This window comes from Mesoplodon mirus, assembly GCF_964341445.2.
Source record: "Mesoplodon mirus genome assembly, chromosome: 12".
Taxonomy (NCBI): Eukaryota; Metazoa; Chordata; class Mammalia; order Artiodactyla; family Ziphiidae; genus Mesoplodon; species Mesoplodon mirus.
In genome coordinates this window covers 69,476,378-69,498,060 of record NC_138988.1, presented here as the reverse complement: position 1 = coordinate 69,498,060, position 21,683 = coordinate 69,476,378, and the positions used below count along the sequence as shown (strand labels likewise).

At 53.7% G+C, this 21,683-nt stretch overlaps 1 protein-coding gene across 2 annotated transcripts in view; it reads left to right on the top strand.

The window, feature by feature from the left end:
- The window catches only part of CPNE5 (copine 5), a gene marked incomplete at its 5' end in the record, with an annotated part of 92,136 nt that extends 73,966 nt beyond the window's left edge, over window positions 1-18,170 (top strand). For both annotated transcript variants that reach the window (XM_082638887.1, XM_082638888.1), the window contains 10 exons: window positions 502-577; window positions 4,424-4,477; window positions 7,700-7,761; window positions 10,853-10,899; window positions 12,526-12,707; window positions 13,615-13,742; window positions 13,984-14,086; window positions 14,871-14,928; window positions 15,363-15,436; window positions 16,651-18,170. In XM_082638887.1, coding sequence (XP_082495013.1) covers window positions 502-577; window positions 4,424-4,477; window positions 7,700-7,761; window positions 10,853-10,899; window positions 12,526-12,707; window positions 13,615-13,742; window positions 13,984-14,086; window positions 14,871-14,928; window positions 15,363-15,436; window positions 16,651-16,869 — 1,003 coding nt within the window. In that variant the 3' untranslated portion in view covers window positions 16,870-18,170. The remainder of the gene's footprint in view (window positions 1-501; window positions 578-4,423; window positions 4,478-7,699; window positions 7,762-10,852; window positions 10,900-12,525; window positions 12,708-13,614; window positions 13,743-13,983; window positions 14,087-14,870; window positions 14,929-15,362; window positions 15,437-16,650) is intronic.
- Window positions 18,171-21,683: the final 3,513 nt, after the last annotated feature.

Below are 21,683 nucleotides of genomic sequence, written 5' to 3'. Positions count from 1 at the left end.
TGTTACATGTTGCCACAGTTGCCTTATCTATGTTTTGATGTAGTGTAAGTTACAGTTCATAGCATTTTTACCTCTAAATATCTCATTGGGAATGTCTAAAAAATAAGGGCATTTTTCTACATAACTACAAATGTCATTATTGCACCTGACACATTGAACAATAATTCTTGAATACCATCTAATATTCATTTCATGTTCAAATTTCCCCAGTTGTCCCCAAAATACGTACTATTGCTCGTTCGTTCAAATAAGAATCCAAGTATTAGAAGTGGGTCCTATTCTCTAGGACCCTGCTCTTTGCTGGGTGGCTGTTGGGTTTCTTGCTCCATGGGTGACACTGGACTCTTCCCAGGGGCCCACACTCTCTGCTGGTGTGTACCCCTGGAGCAGAGGCCCCGGGCAGAACTGGGAGCCAGGGGAAGGGGCATGAGAGGTGGGGGGCTGAGCAGAGGCAGCGCACAGCCTGCGCCTCGCGGTCTCAGCAGCAACCTTCCCTTGCAGCCATGACTTCATTGGGGAGTTCACCACCAGCTACCGGGAGCTGGCCCGCGGGCAGAGCCAATTCAACATCTATGAGGTGAGGCAGACACCTGAAGGCTGGGGTTTGCTCTGACTATATGTAGCTCCCAGTTGCTGAGGACTAACAGTGAGCCATGGCTGGGGTTTTTTGTTTGTTTGTTTGTTTTTGTTTTTGTTTTTGCGGTACGCGGGCCTCTCACTGTTGTGGCCTCTCCCGTTGCGGAGCACAGGCTCCGGACGCACAGGCTCAGCGGCCATGGCTCACAGGCCCAGCTACTCCACAGCATGTGGATCTTCCCGGACCAGGGCATGAACCCGTGTCCCCTGCATCAGCAGGCAAACTCTCAACCACTGCGCCACCAGGGAAGCCCATGGCTGGGGTTTTTTCATGTTCTCCTGTGAGGTGGGTGTTATTGTCCCATTTCACAGTTAAGGAGACTGAATCTCAGAGAAGTGAGGGGACTTGACCAAAGCCCAGTAAGTGGCAGAATCAAGAGGCAAACAACCTAAGCTTATCTGACTCCAAATCATTGAGTTATAGTGTCCCCCACTGAGAGACTTCTTCCAACAAGGCGGGGGAATAGAAGTGCAGGTGGGCAGAAGGTGGGGAACAGTATCAGAAGGTTCCAGGCCCAAGACCTGAGGTTCTGAGTTCAAGTAGCCTTCTGCCTTTAATCAGAGAAGTCTCCGGGCCTGCAGAATATCTTCTCTTTTCTGGAAGGAAAGAGAGGAACAAGAATCAGGATACTTCCATCTAGACCAGAGAACATTGGACAAGACATCCAGTCTCTCTGGAGATAATATCGTCTGCCCTCCAAGGACACTTTCTACTGCTGAGCCTTTGCCTGTGTGTGTGCTCCCTCTCAGGATACCCTTCCACCTTCCACATCTAGCTCAGGTCCTACTCCTCTGGTGACCTATTTTCTCCCACTTATGAACTTCATGGATAGCATAGTTCATGCCAGACCTACTGAACTGCAGATACTTATAACCCTAATTTACAGCCCAGGGTTCATATCCTGACTCCACCATGTATTAGCCGTGCGACCCTGGCTGAGTTCTTGCCCCACTCTGTGCCATGCACACTGAGAATTAAATAAGTTATTAGAACAATGTCTGGCCACTAGTGAGCATTACGTCAGTGCTATCTCCTAGTTTCATCTGTTGAGCGCTTGGGTGCCAGGAGATTTAAATTGCACAACCATCCTACAAACTGGGTCTATCCTTACATCACTCAGCTAGAGCTGGCTTTGACTCCCATCTCTGAACCCTAATCCCTGTATGCATCCACTCCCTCAACCTGTATTTCTGTTCCGAATGGGCAGGTCTTGTGTTCCAACTAGACTGAAGCTCCCCAAGGGCAGACAAAGTGACAGCCTTTCCTGTTGCCCTGGTCACACTGGCCTGGGCCCTCCTGGGCACACCGTAGGTGCTTATTATACATTCACACTGAATTCAGTTGAACAAGGCTATTTGTGAGAATGGAAAGTGGATGGATTTCTTTGAAAGAGCCCTGATCCTCACAGTTAATTGCTTTGCTTTTTGTAAGGACAAAGGACAGAGCTGTCTCTGTCCCCTCACCCAGGCAGAGGGAAGCACGCTCCATCTCTGGACTCTTTTAAGGAGATTTTTAGGGAAGTTAAGGGAAGGGGTCAGGTCTCTTGGAGTTTGATTCTAAGGATGCTTGACAGGCTCGGATGAGGCCACGATCTCTCAGGCTTCAGTGACTTGTTTTCTCAGTCATCGATCCCTGCCCCCTTGCAATCAATGAGAGAAACTGCAGCGCTGGTGAAAAGAAGTGCTGTCTTTACACATCTGAAACGCCATCAGGTAGAAAAGGAATTAACTCTGGCAGCCCAGGGGCAGGACTTGCACCATGGAGGGCATCCCTGAGAGGCCGGTTTGGGCTCAGGAAGGCCCTTCTAGAGTCAGAAGTGCCTGAAGAGAGAACAGGTTTCTGCCAGGAAAGACCCTCATCTCAGGCCCCGGCATCAGCCTGGGTGTCTAACGCATATGCCCAGCTGTCTTCTGGCCACTCCTTAGACTCAGCCTTCCCAAACTGAATGCACTGGCTAAAGTCCCTGCAGCCCTCATCTCCCCCTGGCCAGCCAGCTCCTCCTCCTGTGTTGTCATCACAGCGGCCATGGCACCTGGGGAGGCATCCTTGACACCTCCTGCCCCTCATCCCACACCCAGTGCATGACTGAATCCTACTCCTCCTGCCACCTAAATATTCTGACATTTGTCCTCTTCATTCCCGTCTACCCCCACTGTCACCATCTCCCCTGTGTAGGGGCTTTGTGACAGCCCCATAGTGGCCTTTCCGCCTCCTTCCGTCCTCCACTCAGTAACCCAAATACTCCTTCAAAATTGTAATTGACCACATTGCTGCCCTGCTTAACCCCCGACTGTGCATGTCACCCACTGCCTCTGCCTGGTTCGCACAGGGGAGTGGGGAGCCTCCACACCAGCTGAGATCCTGAAGGGCCCTTTACCTACAAGGGGAGTCCAAGCTCCTTCACACGGGTGCCATGCCCCAGTGACCCGCAGTCTATGTGCAACCGTGTGTGTGTGTGTGTGTGTGTAAGCAGCCATATACATCACAGCTCTAGGAGCCCCTAGGGTCTAGCCCTGTCCGCTTCCCTCTGCCCATCCCACTTCCAGCCCCACCATGCCATCTGAGGCTCTCTGAACCTCCATGCTGTCTCAGTCTCTGTGGCTCCATTTGTACTGGTGCCTCCCCTGGGGCTCCCTTTGCTCTTCTTCACCTGGTGGGGCCTGCTGGGCCTTGGAGACTCCCTTTGCTGTTCTTCCCTCAGGAAGCCCCCACCTGCACACCCACTCTACCCCAAGGTCTCAAGTGGATGCCTCTCCTTGGTGCTCCTGCTCCACCCCCCACCCCACTCCCATACCTATTACCTGTTTATCATACTTCCTGCCCCCTCAAAGACCACGATGTCCTCAGGAATGGGGGCAATGTCTTACCACTGTATCCAGAGCCAGCGCCGCTGCTGGTCCTGGGAGCCACTCAGTGCCCCTTGCACAGGAGGGCAGACCCCACACCTGCCCTGGAGACCCTGGGGATGTGAGGAGAGGGAGAAGAGAAGGCTTGGAACTCCAGCTCAGGAGTTGGGAGGTTGCTAGGCTGGCCCCTAGGGGGTGCTGGTCCCCCACAAGGAGTTCGGGTGCAGCCGCTTAGGGCTGGAGAGGCTGGTATGGGGGAGGGGGGGACTGTGTGCCAGGTTATGCATGAAACCTCAGAACAAACAGGATGCTTTCTCAGTGCCCACTACACAGGAAGATCTGAGAACAAAACAGTGCTTTAATATTAAAACAGTTATAATTAGAGAGTGGAAATGTGGAATACAGGCAAATTTAAATATAACAGAGAAGACTTCAAAGAAATGTGCTTGAGGCCAGATTTTTCAGCAATGCCCAGGCCCCCAGGAGTCCATGTTCATTCTCCTCCACTGGGAGGGCTACTTTGGAGTAAAAGTTTGAGATCCGGTAAATTCTAAAAGTTCCACACCCTCATAGAACAGGTTGGGAAACTGAGGCACAGTGTAGTCTTGGGGCTGCAGTGTGCCCTCATCTCAACAGGCTGCCTAGCAAGCTGTCATCCCATGAATATGTCAGTGAGCACCATGTCATCTGGGAGAATTTCATGCCTGTGGTGGCTCCAAGGTTTTTCTGGGCTTCTCTCCCCAGGCTCTCAGTTTCCACCTGCACAGCCTGCTAACCTCCCACCTGCACTTCCCACCTGTGCCTGAAATCCAGTTCTTTCTTCCTTCTGTGTCTACCTAGTCACCCATGACTCCTCCCTCTCTCCTGCCTTCAGGGCCACGCCCAGCCCTGACTGCTTGGAAACGCTCCTTCTTACCTGGTCACCGTTTTTTTCCTGCAGGTGGTAAACCCGAAAAAGAAAATGAAGAAAAAGAAATATGTGAATTCTGGCACAGTGAGTAGCCACCCCCTTTCTGCCATGGGTGTAGACATCCTGAGCCCCGAGCTAAGTCTGGTGGCAGGAGTCATGTGTGTCTGTGTGTGCTCCTGCGGGGTGTGGGAACGAGACCTGGAGGGTTAGAGGTTGGGAGGGAGGGGGCCGATGGAGCAACACGAAATAGACGTGTAGGAGACACCAGGCCCTGTGATACAGAATGAGACATCCCAGAGAGAAACTACCATGAGGACTTCCTGTGGAAGGAAGAGGAAAAAGAGTCGCATTTATTGGGCCCTTACTCTGGGAAATTCCCCATTTGGGTGCTTTTCACAGGTTGTTTCCTTAAGAGGCAGACATTATCATCACCTCGTCATGAAAGCGGAAACCAAGGCCGCAGGCAGGGAAGTGACTCAACCAAGGTCACAGAGCTAGAAGGTGGTAGACATGGCAGTGAGCACAACAATTAAATTCAGAGCTTGCAGCTGCTGTGGGCTGTACCCCTGCTTAACCATGACCATGCTGGGATTATACCGGCCCAGTGGCTTCTGGGGGCTGATCTTCAGGACATTCGTGCCTTTCTTCAACAAATATTTACTGTGTGCTACCATGTGCCAGGTGCCTTTCCAGGCACGAGGGATACAGCTGGGAACAAGACAGACCCAAATCCCTTCCCTCCTTGTGCTTATCGTCTAGCGGGGGGGAGACAGAACACGAATATACACTCAAATACCTGTGTGTGTCAGGTGGTTGTGATTGCTGTGGGAAAAAGCAGGGTGAGGTAAATGGATAGGGAATGCGAGAGATGAAACTACTATTTTAGTTATGGTAGTCAAGGAAAGCTTCTCTGAGAAGGTGACATTTGAGCAGAGATTTAAAGAAGGTGAAGGAGCAAGTACTGAGGATATTGAGGAAAAAGAATTCTAGCTGTAGGGATCAGCATGTGCAAAGGCCCTGAGGTGGAGCCCACCAGTACATTTATAGAACAAACCAATGTCTTTGCAGTGCAAACGCACCCAAGTCTGTACCCTTCATGTCCCTCCCACTCTAGAGGGCCACAGCCCCATCACCGAATACAGCCAAATGTAGCCATTTGAGTCAGGCCAACTGCAACTCCAGACTAGAAGAGGTCACAGACAGGGAACTCCAGCGTTCCTCCAAGGAACCTTATTTTCTCCATCTGTAAAATGGGGCTAATACATCATCCCTCCCCTGCTTAATGCACAGGGTGGCTGTGGCAGACACATGGGAGATGCAGGACTGTAAATTGCAAAGTACTCTGCTCATTCAGAGGGGGCTGACCACTGCTTCTCTGATTGTAATTGTTTCACACGCAGGCTTGGAGTAATAGTTCTTTTGTCTGTCTCACAGGACTTCCCCATACATGGTGGGATGCTTAGCACCCCTGGCCTCAGCGCATAGCTAGCAATAGAGCCCCAGTCATCATGAGACCCCAAAACTCTCCCTCAGACTCCCAAATGCACCTAGGAGAGGCAACACGTTCCCCAGCTAAGAAATATTAGACGTACAGCTAAAAAAAAAGGTTGAAAACCACTGATCTCATCCAGCTTTCTTACTTTAGAGATAAAGAGACTGAGGCCCAGAGAGGAGATATGATTTGTCTCAGGTCACACAGTGAGTTAGGGACAGAGCAGGACTGGGCTGAGGTCTCCTGACTTTCCCTTGCTCCAGTATTTCCCAATCTTTACCATAAAAAAATCACTCAGAGTCCAGGATGCTTGTTAAAATACAGATGCCCAGGCCAGTTCCCTGGGGTTCCATTTTAGGAAAGCCAAGCTGGAGCCCAGGAATCTGTATTTTGTGCTTCTCATACCTTACTTACTATGTGCAGAGTCTCCTGGGGATCTTGTTAAAATGCCAAGAATCTGCATTTCTACTCAGCATCAAGGTGATTCTGATGCTGTTGTTCGGGGACTATACTTTGAGTACCAAGTCTCTGGGTCAATCCATATGGCCAGGCAAGTTAGGCAATTACTTCATCCCAGGGCCTGGAGCAGGGTTCAACTCTGGCTGCAGGTTAGACTCATGTGAGGAGCTAAAAAAAAAAAAAAAAAAATGCAGGGCCAGAGCCCTATCCCAAAAACCCTCATATTATTGGTTTGGGGTCCTCACTCCAGCTGCAAGATGTTTTAAAAGCTTCCCAGGGAGTCTAGTGACCACAGTCAGAGTAGAGGCCACTGTCATAGTCCATTCCTAGAGAAAGGAGGCTTTGTCTATCCAGGTGCCTAACACTGTAACCACAGCGAGTGGGGGTCTCCAAGGCCCAGCTCAGTACTCACAGACCCTCCCATTATTCGGGCTAATGGCTCGTCCCTTTGTCAAGCAGAGGCACTACCTGGCCTCCCACTGAGTTGATAAAGATGACTGAATCTGTACCAGTAGGGGCCGCCCCAAATCCTAGAGTGGAGTTGTCTGACACAGGTAAAAGTTTCCCCGCCCCAATCTTCCCTCATTTAATTGAGTTTAGCTGCCAACCTTTTCACTTGTCTCCACCATCCTAAATCATTTTCATAAAGAGCTGCCAGATAGCTACCTGTCTTTGGAAAGCTGATGCCAGAGAGCTGCCAGGGGCATAGATCAAGAGACCTCTGCTTGGGAGAGGGGGCCCCAGTTGCTCAGTTACCTCCAGGGAAAGGACAGGCTGCTTAGCAGGAAGGTCTTGTGTCTGAGAGGGTAGAGATCAAGATGCTAGAGGGATGAGGTGGGACAAGTAAGATTTAAAACAATTGCAGACCAAAGAGACACATTTCAGGATTAACAGTTAGCGGAACATGGAAGCATGGAGCTTGTCAGAATTGGCAGATCTTAGTCCTATGTCAGGAAGACCCCACTCTCCCTCCACACTCCACACCCGTGTCCACTTAGGGGAAACTCGATTCCTTGGCTTGAGCCCCTGTACTCCAGTGACAGAGGCAGGACCCTTCCAAAGATGCAGTTTGGCATCAAGGTCAAGAGCACAGGGTCTGGTTCCAGACAGACCTGGGTTCCCATATCACTTGGCCATGTCCTGGTAGTGTCCTTGGACACACTGCATCACTTCTTTGAGCTTCAGTTTCCTTGTTTGTAGAATGGAGATAATAATAGTACCTCATAGAGTTGTTGTGGGCACTGTTTGCAATGAAGTAGGCAAATGCTGGCATGTGCTGGGTGCTCCATAACTGTCAGCAATGCTCTCCCTCTGCCTAGTGCTCCCCGCTGACCAAGCTTCTTTTTGTTTTCAAGGTCACGCTGCTTTCTTTTGCTGTGGAGTCAGAGTGCACATTTCTTGACTACATCAAAGGAGGGTGAGAAGAGTTGCAGCCTGGTTTCTTCGGCCTCAGGGAGAGGGAAGGGGCCCCGCACATCGACATGAGCAGCCCCACCTGGCCTCTTCAAGGCCATGGCCGAAGCCCGCGATCATGGGCTCTGAGCAGACCCTCAGACAACTCACCCAGAGCCCTGCATGCCCCTGATCCTGAGTGGCTGCAGAGGGCACTACTGAGCCACGGAGGCCAGCCTGGGTCCCGTGAGGTCCCTGTGCGGAGATGGGACCTGCAGGTGGTAGGGACTCTATGACAGAGAAATGGGCTTAGGGAGGTGAAAAGAGCCCCCGTCTAGGAGGCAGGAGGCCCAGGCCCTAGGCCCCTCTTTGCCTTGAATTTGCTGGGTTACTTTGGGCATGTCACTCTCCCTCCCTGGGCATCAGTCTCCTCTGCACAGAGAGTTGGAATTAAGTGAATTCTAAGGTTCCTTCCTGCTCTGAGCTTCTGATACCGATGGTCTCTCTGGTGGGGGGCGGGCAGTGATTAACCTTCACGGTGTCATTAGAGACCTACAAAGGGCAGGAGGAACTGGGAAATGAGCCAGGGGATGGTCAAACACAAGTTTAAGGAGCAGAAAGAACCAGAAGGGTAGGCATCCAGGCAGGCAGAGAAACCTGGTGGCTCCAGCCAACAGCTCATGGAAAGAGAGTCTGACTCCAAGGTGAGGTCCTACGCAGCACGCTCCCTGCCAGGACAGGTGCCAGGGCCGGGTGTGGGTAGCCGAGCCGACAGGTGCAGGCAGGTGAGTGACTACACCTGTCTGGAAAGGAGACAGGCAGGGCGGTTGCCAAAGGCTTATCCCAGCCAAGCGGGCGCTTGGCCGCCTGGTTCTCCGGGGCAGAGGGAAAAGTCAGGCCCTAGGAAGCCACACTTACTTTCTCATGACAAGGCTCCCTGCTGCCTTGAGCCTGCAGCGCCCAGGTTCGAGCCCTCCTCCTACCCCCTGAGCACATGCCCTTCCTGCAGTCACCCACAGGCTTTCCTGCCCCTCCTCCGTGCCTTCTCCAGGCCCTGCCCTGGCTCCCTTCCCCCATCGAAACTGTTCTATCTGCTCTCCATCTATTAAGCAACCACCCCTTATATTCCATGGTAATTTTCAAACAATCCTCATCCTGTTTATCCTTCTCATTTACATAGTGCCCCCGATTTACAGAACACAATGGGCTGGGTGAAGATGATTATCTCCACTTTACATAACCTGTCCAAGGCCCCAGCACTTGGTCGGTGGCAGGGCATTCCGTCACCACTTCCATAGTAATGAACCCACCTCGCAGCTCCCAGGTGAGGTGTGATAGCGATGGATGAGTTGAAGGGCTGGGTGCTGTCTCATTGAGAAGGAGCTCCCAGAGGCAAGCCCTGGCCCTCCTCCTCGGCCGTCCTCACACTCTGGAGAACCTGCGTGAGAGGCCGGTGTGTGTGTCCAGGCAGGCAGCTGATGGAGGCCTCTGTCTAGGATCCTCTCCTGCCTGGTCTCCCTCCCCCGCGCCCCTGGACCAGGAGGAAGGCTGTGGGCTCCTCTGCCCCCACGTCAGAGTCCGAGATGGAGCTGGTTGCTGAGCAGCCTGCAGGGAGTACCTTTTCCACAAAAGTAGCTGCTTTCCAGTCCCTTCCTTCTTTTAGCTGTTTCAGAACCCAGAGCAGGATTTTTACTTAAGGAGTAAAAAAAAGCCTGACTCTCCCCTCCCCCTTTATTTGGAAGAGCCAGGCCAACAATGTCCCTCAGCTGTAGTCCTGAAGGCCAGAACCACCTCTTGTCATCTTGTGGCTCCTTCTCCCTCAGAGCTTGGAGTCTACTGAATGCTCTGCCCCCAGGCAGCAGACGAGGGGGAAAGAGTGTGGGGAGGACTGTCTCTGGCCAGCAGACCCTGGGTGGGGTCTCCTGCTAACCATGTCCTTCACCTTTCCTGGAGATTGAAGGGTGCCTGAGCAGCAGCTCTGCTGTGATGAAGTGGAAAGAGGGCTGTGGTTTCTGATAGGGACCATCTGCTAAATGCAGGTGAGGTGAGCCCTGCCTCATCATGTTTTTTTTTAAATAAATTTATTTATTTATTTTTGGCTGCATTGGGTCTCCGCTGCTGTGCGCGGGCTTTCTCTGGTTGCGGCGAGCGGGGCTACTCTTTGTTGCAGTGCGCAGGCTCCTCAATGTGGTGGCTTCCCTCTGCTGCAGAGCACGGCTCTAGGTGCGTGGGCTTCAGTAGTTGTGGCTCACGGGCTCTAGAGCACAGCCTCAGTAGTTGTGGCGCACGGGATTAGTTGCCACGGCAGTAAAAGTGCCCAGTCCTAATCACTGGACTTCCAGGGAATTCCTAATTATCTTTTCATCTTGTGATTCCCCCAAGCACCTGAAGGATTTGCTAAAACAGATTCCTGCACCGCACCAAGGGATTCGGATTCAGTAGGTCCACGGGGGGCCTGAGACTCCTCACAGATTCCCAGGTGATCCTGATTCTGCTGGTCCGTGGGTGCTCTTCCAGTAGCGCTCCTACAGTATTTCCCACAGACCCACAGACTGGCTTTTACTGGCCGCATCCCCCATGGTGTCATTTAACATATTCCTCTATCCCCTGTGTTTCCTGTAAACAACCAGTAGATAGTTCTGGAAGCTCAGTTAGATTCCAGTTCAGTTTTTTGGCAAGATGACTTCATTTGTTCTTCCCTCAGGAGATGCACAATGCCTGTTTGTCTTTCTTTTTTGCCAAATAAGTTTTAACCCTGAATCTGACTCCAAATTTGTGCCAGGAACACAGGGAAACCCTACTTCCCTGGCCTCAGGTGGACCCAGGGGCAGGGTTTGGAGAGGAAATAAGAAATCACAGCCATGTGCCCAGCAGAACATAATCATCTTCAGAGAGCTGTCACACTGCCTAACTCTTTTGATGCTCACAACAGTCCTTTGGGGGAGGGTGTAGCTGATGATACTATACCGGTTTTCCAGAACTGGAGATGAGTGACTTCACCAAGGCTACATACCTGACAAGCTGTGGGGCTGGGGTGGAGGCCAGGTTTCTCACTCCCTGTCCATTACAGGCCTGCTTTTGTCCAGGTTACTCCCCTGCTGTTCTTCCTCTTCTAGGACCCAGATCAACTTCACGGTGGCCATCGATTTCACAGCCTCCAATGGTGAGTGGGGGCATGGGCAGAGGAGCTGGATGGGGGCCGGGGGCCTGGAAAGGGGAGGGCTTTTCAGGGCTGTGGTAGTTGGCCCTAGCTGGGAGCAGATCTCCCATACTCTCGGGCCTCATCCTCACCGAAGAGGAGGAACTTAGGCCTAGAGAACCAAAGATGCAACCAAGGTGGCAAAGGTACCCCCAGATTGGATCATGGTCACTAACAAATCTGGCCTCTAGGCCTACATACCCTGAGCCACAGCCTTGCCCTTGAGGATACCCACTCTCCCTAGGGGAATAAGACAGCTCCTCTGGGCCCATGGAGAGCCCTGGAGCAGAGGTATTTCCTCACAGGATCAGATTGCACAGCCCCTGTGCAGTCCACCCCACAAGCTGGAGGGGAGAGCCAGAGGCAAGACTGAGCCTTGTGGTCCTCAGGGAGGCAGGAATGCCCAGGAGCTCCGTTCCTCACCCTTGCTCGGGCTTCCTTCCTCCTCTGACCTTCTCCAGTGTCGGGCTGTGACCAAGTGGCCGGGAGCAATCAATGCCAAACTTTACACTGTTAGAACCATCACAACCTTCCTTGGATTCTGGACCCCCATTAGCAGTGCTCAATGCTCATTTTTGTGCCAATCAGAAGATGCCCAGGTCTCGTACTCCACAGGTGTGTCAGAAACCCCCCCTCATGGCTGCGGGCCCTCCCATCACAGAGTGATGGGATGTCAGAGCTGGGAGGGGCCTTAGTATTCATAACAGTGAGGAGAGTTATAATAACATCTGTTTAATCCTCACAACAGTTCATTGAGGTGGGGACTGTTATTACTCCCATTCTACAGATGAGGAGACTGAGGCTGAGTGGTTAAGAAACTTATGCAGGATCACAAAGCTAGTAGGAGGTAGAAAGGATTAATACATGGCAGTCTATGCTGTACTGCCTCTTATTCATAAATGAGTAACTAAAATATGGACAATATTAGTGGTGACAAGGGCTGTGGAGAAAAACAAGTCAGGAAGAGGGATAGGGAGTATGGAGGAGGCTGTAACTTTCAATAGGCTGCTCGGGGAAGACCACAGCAGACCTCAAGAGGTGAGGGAGCAAGCCATGTGCATATCTGTGGAAAAGCGTCCCAGAGCAGAGGGAACAGCCTTTGCCGAGACCCTGAGGTGGGAATGGTGAGAGGCCAGAACTGAGTGAGTGACAGGATGGTAGGAGATTAGGAGAGAGGTAACCGCAGGCCAGATCAAGTGGGGTTTTGTGGGCCCTTGTAAGGACTTCAGATTTAATTCCTGGTGAAACGGGAGCACTGGGGCATTTTGAGCAGACAAGAGGTGTGATTAGCTGCCTGAGTTTTGACATAGACTCACTCTGGCTGGTGTGCTGAGTATGGACACAAAGGTGGAAAGACGGAGATCGGGCTGCTGCAGCCCTATGAGCAAGAGGATGGTATCATGGAGGAGGGGAGAAGTATAGGTGGGATTCTGGATGTATTCTGAGGGTTTAGCAGCCATGATTTGCTAAAGGAATGAATGTGCGGTAAGAGAGAAAGAAAGGGGTTCCCTTGGATGCCCCCTTCTGCATTCTGAGCCTGGTGGCTTGGAGTGTCCAGGCCGGCAAATGTCGCCATGCCCTGTCTTGCAGGGAACCCCTCACAGTCCACGTCCCTGCACTACATGAGCCCCTACCAGCTGAACGCCTACGCGCTCGCACTGACCGCCGTCGGGGAGATTATCCAGCACTACGACAGCGACAAGATGTTCCCTGCCCTTGGCTTCGGGGCCAAACTACCCCCTGACGGCAGGGTATCCCATGAGTTCCCGCTGGTAGGAGGTCCTGGGAGAAAGGGCTGAGGGCTGACCAGGCTGGGGGTGTGGTGATAGGCCTGGGGTGGGGGGCATTCCCATCCTGCCCACCTAGGGACTTGAGGTGCAGTCTTTGCAGAGGTAGGCTGCCTGCTGGATGTAGGGGAGCTTGTATCAGAGCTTCCAGAAACCCACTCCCCACCTCAGTCACGAGCACGTCCCCTCCAAGTCTGAAGCCGTCCACAGTGGGCTCTGCCCTCCTTTTCCTAACAAGACCCAGGTAGAGGTGGAGTGGGGATGTGGCTGAACTATTCCCCAAGGCCCCAGAAATAAGGCTAAAAGGGTGTGGGTTGGGTATGGACAACTGTGGGTGGTTCCAGGAGTTCCCTGGGTTGGTCTGAAATGGGGGCCCTGTGGAGAAGGCTCCTCAGGCCACCTCCTTTCCCTCCCTCCCATGAGCTGAGGACACTCAGTCGGTTGCTGGATCACTCACAGCAAATGTCCCTCCCATGCCCATAGGGTGCCAGGCACCGTGCTGGGCACAGGACACAGGAGGATGGAGCAGCCGCTGGCCCTTCCAGAGCAGCTCAGACTGTGCAGTCATTTTAGGGGGTGGTGGGTTTGCCCGAGGTTCCCTAAGCAGCCAGGGCTCGGGGGGTCGGGGGGATGCTGTCTGAGCAGGTACAGGGAGTAGGGCAAGGAGCAGGTCTGGACCCTGCTCACCTAGAGCATGTGCTGCCCTTCACGGTGGGCCCCGAGGGCTCCCTCCCCTGCCCCGAACCCCGGAAGCCCCACCAGAGGAGTCTAGGAGAGCCCAGGCCTGTCAGCCTCCCCAACCCTGGCTCTGCCCCCACAGACCACCCAGCTGCCCTCCTTCCCATCCCTCCTTCCTTCCTGGGCTCAGCCTCCTCGCCCTCTGTGCCCCCAGAATGGCAACCAGGAGAACCCCTCATGCTGTGGCATCGATGGCATCCTGGAAGCCTACCACCACAGCCTGCGCACGGTGCAGCTCTACGGCCCCACCAACTTCGCCCCCGTGGTCACCCATGTGGCCAGGTGAGTGTGGCGGTCACTGGACCATCCCCACAGCTCACAAGGTGCTTCCTTCTACCACTGTCCTCCCGGGAAGGGGGGAGGGAGTGTCCCTTCCCACTGATTTGCTTTTCAGGGAGGCCTGACCCTAAAGAGACCCCCTCCCACCGAAGAGCTGTCCCCACCAGTGTTAAGGGTCCTTGTGTTGGGGGGACGACATGCCCAGAGTCCCACCAGACAGACCTCTGCTCCCACCCTGCCCCAGGAATGCGGCTGAGGTGCAGGATGGCTCCCAGTACTCGGTGCTGCTCATCATCACGGATGGGGTCATTTCAGACATGGCACAGACCAAGGAGGCTATCGTCAATGTGAGCAGGGATGGGGATGGAGCATGGGGAAACCTGGGGGTGCACCTCCCCCCTCCTTTAGGGAAACCCTTGGGGCATGACTTCTCCTCTCCCTGCCATCTTTGGGACCACTCCTGGGTTCTTGCTGTAGAGCCTAGAGGGCCAGCAGTAGGGTTTTGGGGGTGGAGGGGGTTCCGGGTGATGAAGGATCTGGCTGGCGAGCTCTCTACCTACCTCTTCATCACACTGGATGGTCCACTCCCTCCAGACTCCTATGGTGCCCTCGTTAACCCATCTCTAGGGCTGCTGCCCCAAACCCCAGCCTGGCTTGGCTAGGTAGAAGAGGAGGGAGGTCCAAAGAACGGGAGGCCCAAGAACATGGCTCCCCCTACTGGGTCGTCTTCCTATATAGGGGCCACAGCCACAGCTGGCCCTCCCTCTGTGCCCACGTAAAAGCTGTCCCACATGACAGCTGTCCCACATGACGGAGGTCCAGAGGCAGAAGAGGGGACAGGAGTGTCTTGCAGAAGCAAACCTATGACCCATTTCCCCCTCTGCCTCCTGCCCTCTCCACCCCCTCTTCCTCTCTGGTGTCCCTGTATCCTTGGCTATCCTTTCTCCCTCCTCCTCCCCCTTTTCGGTGTTTCTCTGTATGTCTCCATCCTTCTCTCCTCCATTTCCTCCCTGTCCTCCTGCCTTTCTTCTTTTGACCCACCCCTTCCTGTCCTTACCTGTGATCTCCTGTTTCTTGTAACTGGCCCCTCGGCTGGGTACGACCCCGCCTACCTCCCATGTTGTCTCCCAGGCTGCCAAGCTCCCCATGTCCATCATCATCATCGGCGTGGGCCAGGCAGAGTTCGATGGTGAGTCCCCACCCCCCTAGATGTTCCCCCCAGAGGCTTCAGGCCCTTGGGAATGTCCCCTCCCAAAAGAGTGAGAGCTCACCCCAGGGTGTGTGCAACTATCTGGATGAGCAGGCAGGGTGTGAGTGTACGTTTGTTTGTACAGGTAGGGGTGTGTCAAGGTGTGTACTGCACACCCACACACCAAGGCTGTGGGGAGGAGGCCCCAAGTCACTCCTCCCTCCTCCACCCTGGGAGCCTGTGGAGGGTGGGGGAGTGGCACCATGGGCTGGAAGTCAGAGACTCACGTGGTTGGGCTCCTCCTGTCTCCTGGCCTCAGTTTTCTCATCTCTAACATGGGGGTCTGGGCTGGCAGTCTCTGTCCTGCCAGGCCCAAGTGCCCACCAATTAGTCCCCCAACCCCATGCCTTTGCCCCCCCCCCCCCGCCCCACAGCCATGGTGGAGCTGGATGGTGATGACGTGCGGATCTCTTCCCGGGGAAAGCTGGCCGAGCGGGACATTGTCCAGGTGAAGCCCAGACCCTGCCCGCCCCACGGAAAATGCAAGAGCCCCTCTAGGCAGGCTGACCTAACTCCCCCTTCTAGGGGCTTCTCTGGAAAGGGGCCCTGGAAGGATGCACTGGGAGCCCTAGAATGGTTTGGCCACACAGAAGGAAACAGGAGTCAGTCTTAGGGCTGGACCCACCTCTACCATGTCTGAGACTCACCCCTAACACTGTGTTGCCCTGACTGGAATGCTCTGCCATGCCCTCCCTAAGCCCCAGGCCTCCAGGGTCTCCTGTAGAACACAGAGGCCTAATTACTTGTGCCTTCCTTTATTTTCTGCTGGGCTGCCTTCCTAAGTGAGATGGCAAACCCCAAGAAGCGGGGGGAGGTGTCTTAAGTGTTGCTGCAGCCCTTTCCAAGAATGAATGTTGCTTGGTTGATTGAATCAATATCAACGTCTCCATGTAGGATGGCAAATGTAACGAGCAGACAGGTCTTTGTCCTCAGGGAATCCCAGTCCAGTCAAGCCTCAGGATGCACCTCAGTAAGCACATCCCTCTGTGAACCTCTTGCACACGGAGTCCCTAGTGCTTAGGAGATTCAGAATAAAAAACTGACATTCTCTATACCACCCCCTCCCCCATTAAAAAATCAAGGGGGAGGGGTCATTCCAGGTGTAGAGACCAAAGACAGGGAACTAGAAACTGGAGCAAGGGCAGTCTGGGAGGTGGGACCTGTGTATGCAAAGGCCTGGAGGCAGGAGTGAGCCTGAGGCACTGGGAAGGGGGGCAGACATCTCCTGGGATAAAGCCAGAGGGGCCTGACTGTAGGTGTTGGCCCAGAAAGGGAAGAGCAGAAGCAGAGAAAGAGAGCGCCCTGCAGGAGAGGTGGGAGGAGACCCGCAGGGCCCATTTTCCAGAAGCCAGGGGATTCCTTCAACATTTCCTGAGTGCCTGCTAAATGCCTGTGCTTGGTGCCAAGACTTCAGAGATGAAGGGATCTTGTTCAGTGGTGTATTGTTTCCTGGCATGAATAGGTGTGCAGTAAGTTATTTGTTGAGTGAATGACAGAACAGGGACTATGATACAGTCGCTCAGAGAATTCACCCTGACGGGGAGGGCTTGAGTGAAGTGGGCAGAGGCTGGGGAGGAGTGGGACAGGATCCCAGACCTGGAGATTTGGGGGACTGGTGTCCAGAGGGAGACCTCGCCTGACCCTGCCTCCCCCACTGGACAGTTTGTGCCCTTCAGGGACTATGTGGACCGCACGGGCAACCACGTGCTGAGCATGGCGCGCCTGGCCCGCGATGTGCTGGCTGAGATTCCCGACCAGCTGGTGTCCTACATGAAGGCGCAGGGCATCCGCCCTCGCACCCTGCCCGCGGCCCCAGCGCACTCGCCCCCGCAGTCCCCCGCCCGCACGCCCCCTGCTTCCCCCCTGCACACGCACATCTGAGCCTGGTCTGCTCAGATGGCTGGGGCTTAGGCCAGTAGAAAGCGAGGTGGGGTACCCAGACCCAGCTACAGACCATCCTGCCCAGCCTTTAGAACACGTGTGCCTGGGAGGCCCACAGCGGGTGGGGCTTCTGGAGACTCCTTCCCATACTGCCCAAGCCCCTAGAGTTTGGGGGTACGGGTGGTGGAGGTGGAGATCTGGGCCCCTGCTCTTCTCTCCTTTCATTGACACCTGGTTCTGGACCAGCCAGGAAGATGTTAATCAGGACGACTGGGGTCCCGCTCAGCCCACCTGAGCTATTACCTGGGTAATCCCATCTGCTCCTATATCACCCTGAAGCCTGGGCTAAGCCTCCCACCTCCAGGCCCCCTTCTCCCTCCCCTCGTCCTGTGGTGTCTACTCCTATACCTGGCCCCTGACCCCCACCCAGTATCTATCCTGTCCCATTTCCAGTGAACCCTGTGAGGCTGCTGGGTTTGCAGGAGTGCCTGAACATGTGACCCCTCCTTGGGACCCTTGCATGCAGTGGGAGTCCTACAGACCCATGAAGGGGATGCTGTGATAGTGGATGGAGGCCACATGGTGGGCAAGGAATGGAGGCTTTTCAGGCACAGAGTCCTTTCTGGTGCCTCTCAAGCCCAGTATGACGCTGGTTCTAGACACACAGATCCACAGGCCTCTCCGTGGTCTGAGCCCGTAGGTACCTCCACAGTTGGCTCCTGGCTCCAGGACTCCCCTTTTCTCCCCAGAGACTGCCCGGGGTCCTTGGGGCACCATCCTCTGCTGCCCACCTGGAGGCCTGGGCAAGAAGCAGCGCAGCTCCAGCACTCCCACACTGCCCCTCTATCCTATGGGGATAGGGGATGGGAGTCCTGGGTTCAAGTCCTGCCTCCAGCCCTTGACGGCTGTGGGAACCTGAGCAAGGCCTTTCTACCTTCTGGGTCTCAGTTTCCACATCTGTAAGGCAAGAGGGTTGACCAGATGGCCCTGGGTTTACCTTCAGCTCTGATACTCTGAGAGTCCACATTCATCCCACGCCCAGCTTCCCCCATCCCACTCCTCACCAGTGCAACCCCTTAAGGCCGTCTTGGCTTTTAGGGTCACCCTATTCCATCCCATCATCCCAAATCCACCCTTGTCCTTCAGCCTTGGGCTCTGGCATCTGAGCCTGAGCCCTTGCCCCTGCTGTGGGAAAGGTGAGAAAGATGATCTCACCCCTGGGCCCACCCAGCTGCCCAGCCTTTACCACATGGTCATGCATGCCAGTCCCTCCTGCTGCATGGGGCTCCTCAGCCCACTGAATCTCCCATTCCTGGGTGGAGACCAGGCCCCACCCCGTCTGTTGCCAGACACTGCTTCCCTTCCTGTCATGCATGATGGTGGTGTTTCTCTGCTGTCTGGTCTGTGCCTGTCTCTAAGACAGTCTCTGTGTGGAATTTGCCTTAAACTGAAGTAAATTTGGTTCTTTTACTAAAGTTCCTTGTTCTCCTTTCTCCTGTGAAAAATAGCACAGATGTTGCTGTGTGACAGAGTCCAGGTTCTCCTCTCTCTTTCTTCCATTCTTTTGTTCAAAAAAATGTACTGAGCAACTACTATGTGCCAGGGTCTATGCTAGGCACTGAGGATGCAGCAATGAACAAAACATAGGCCCTGTCTCCACATGGCACTTACAACAAACACACAGATAGGACAGGGGAAACACAGGAAGCACATAATAGGTAAATAATATAATTTCCGGTGGTGATAAGAGTCACAAAGAAAAATAAGAGAATAAGAGGACAGAGAATGACAGGGTGATATTTCAGATGAGGTGGTCAGGGAAGGAGGGCCTTTCTGAGGAGATGACAGTTAGGTGAGCCCCGAGGAAATGAGAGAGGGAGGCATGCTGATATCTGAGGCAAGAGGGCTCCAAGGAGAAGGAGCAGCAAGTGCAAAGGCCCTGAGGTGTGTTTGAAGAACATTAAGGAGGCCAGTGTGGTTGAAGCTGCATTAAGGAGGGGAGAATGCAGGAGATGGGGTTGGGGGTAGAGAATCTGGAATGTGCAGGGCCTTGCAGGCCACAGAAAGGCCTTCAGCATTACTCTGAGTGAATCAGGGAGCCACTGAGGAGGTGAGAGATGTGAGTAACATGATCAGATTATTCCGTGGGTGACTTTACTGCATCTGATCACTCATCTCTCAACAAGTATATACTGAACATTAGTGCCAGGCCCTGCTCAGGTTGGAGACACTGCCTCACACACGGTTGCACCCTCATGGGCCTAACCCCTGCTCTGCAGCAATAAGCAAGGAAATCCTACTACCCTGAGGTATCGACGCCAAACCAATGAGAGGGACCAGGATCTGTGGCCACCAAAGCGGGGCTCTTGGGGCAGCCTAAATGCCACACAGGTCATGTGCCCAGGATGACTTACTGCTCCTCTGTGTGATGGGACTGTCACTCCTCTCTTGCAGGATCGTTGTGTGGTCAGAGTGACACGTAGATGTGCACTCATGAAGCATGTGACATTCACAGGGCCTGCTGCACTAGGTGCACAGTAAACACCACTCTCCTCCTTGTCCCTCTTCACATGTAAGTCCCTGTGACCATGAGGGACCGGGATCACAGGGAAAGGGGATTTCTCCCTTCTCTGGGTGAGTTTGCTCTCAGATTAGCCCTCCAGGCAGCCTTTCCCAACCAGCACGTCACAAGAAATTGGTGCTAATTATACCAAAGTTTGGGACTTGCTTGCTTCTTAGACGATTTTATGGTAAATTAGAGCTGATTCACCACGGTCCTTATAATTAGATGCCCCTCCGACTTGCATTCCGATCCACTTTGAGTGGGTACCGGCTGGAGTCATAGCTCGAGAAGAAGAAAGTTCCCATAACCAGCAGCCCGTTTTTACCTTAACTTGGGCTCCCATGGGAAAGCATCGGGAGGAGAAGGCCACCTGGCAGGGCAGTCGAGGCTCAGAGCCGCTGCCACTGATGCACCGAGAGTGTCTTTACTGTGCTCAACACGGTAGCTGGGTTCTTTCCCAAGGTGTGTTCCACGGAACACTGGTTCCCTGGCATGGGTTTTGGGAAACTGCCCACTCTGAGCCCCTCTCAGAGAGTCCCCATGGCCTTCAGGGTATTCAAGACTTTGATTAGTCCTGTGGCAAAGAGACTATTTTGACTTGGTTCATCCCAATGTTTTCTAAGCTTTTTGACCGTGGGGTCAGGGTGTGTGTGTGTGTGTTTAGCCGTAACACTATCACCAAGCAGACCATGTCGTCTTGGGAATTTCAGTAGAGACAATCTCCCTGGTTCCAAGGCCAACACAAAAGCCTGAGGCATTTTCCCCAGGAAGCCAGAGGAGGTCATGGAGTTGGGAAACTTCTCAGAGGGGATGGGGTAGGAGAGGTGAAGACCTCCAGTTGGCTCTGGAGAGAAGGAAGGGGCCTCAAAAGGGGCCCCTGCCCCTGCCGCATCAGGAAGAGAAACCACAGAGAAGAAAGGAGGGCATTCAGAAATTCACAGGCCCAGACTCACGGCTCCATTTTGACTTTACTTCATGATATTCCTTTATTGGGCTGAGAGGTGTGTGTGGGACAGAGCTGGGGGAGGACAGGCAGAGAAGGGAGAGGCAACTGAAGGGTCCCCCTGGGCCATGAGCCCCTACCCAGGCAGCCCATTCAATCCCCAGGCCTTACCCCAGGATTGAGGACCCCAGGAATAATCAGCCCCCAGATCATTCCTCTACCCACTTCTCTGCCTTTAGAAGTCCCTTTACCACTCTCACTTCAAATGCCCCTGAATTAATAAAAATAAGATTATAATAATAATAGTAATGACCAACACTCATATGTACTTACTAAGTACCAAGCATTATTCTAAGCACTTTATATGTATTAAGAAAGTTTATCTTCATAACAACACCGTCAAGAAGGTACTATCATGATCCTATTTTCCAGATGAGAAAACTGAGGCATAGAGAGGTCAAGGGACTTGTTCAAGTCATACTACTAGAAAGTAATGGAGCCTATAGTTATCCATCTGAGCCCCAAGGTGGAATGGGAACAGCGACCTAGTTGCCTTTTAATTGCTGTGTCACCTTTGCTGGGCTATGCCTGCCCTCTCTAGATCTTAGTCTCCCAACTGGTAAAATGGAGGGGATGGGATCTATGTCATAGGGGTCTTCCCATCTCTCTTGAATCTCAGCTCTCCCATCAGCCTAACCTCTCAGACCCCCGCCAGACCCCATAGGCTTCCTGGGGCCCTGTCATGTCCAGGCTGGATTCTCTCTATCGCCACACCAGCCCCTCCCACATCCCAGGGATGCCTGGCTGCCACTGGCCTGCAGAAGAGGTCCCTGAGCCTTGCCTGGAAGGGGCAAGAGAGGTAGAAGCAGAGGATGGGGCTGACAGCACAGTTGGAGTAGGCCAGAATGGTGCAGAGGCTGGATGCCACAAAAGCCACCAGTATGGCAGGCAGGTCACCCACAGCTGCCATATAGCCTAGCACAGAGCAGGGTCCCCACATCTGCATGAAGACCACCAGCATTACAAGGATGAGCCCTGTGTTCTCCCGGCGCTCCCAGATGTTCTACCCCCTGGGGCTACGGGTATGTTGCCATAGGAGCCAGCCCAGGTGGCTGAAAGAGCAGCCCAGCCCCATCATGCAAGGCAGGAAGGCCAGGGATCCCAGCAGGGTAAAGTAGCAGGTCTGAGCAGGGTTCAGGAGCAAGAGGCAGTCCTGGGCCTCCTCCTCCACGACCACTCGCTGGAACAGCCAGTTGGGTAGCGATGCAGTGAGGCCCAGGACCCACGTGGCCCCACAGAGAAGCAGGC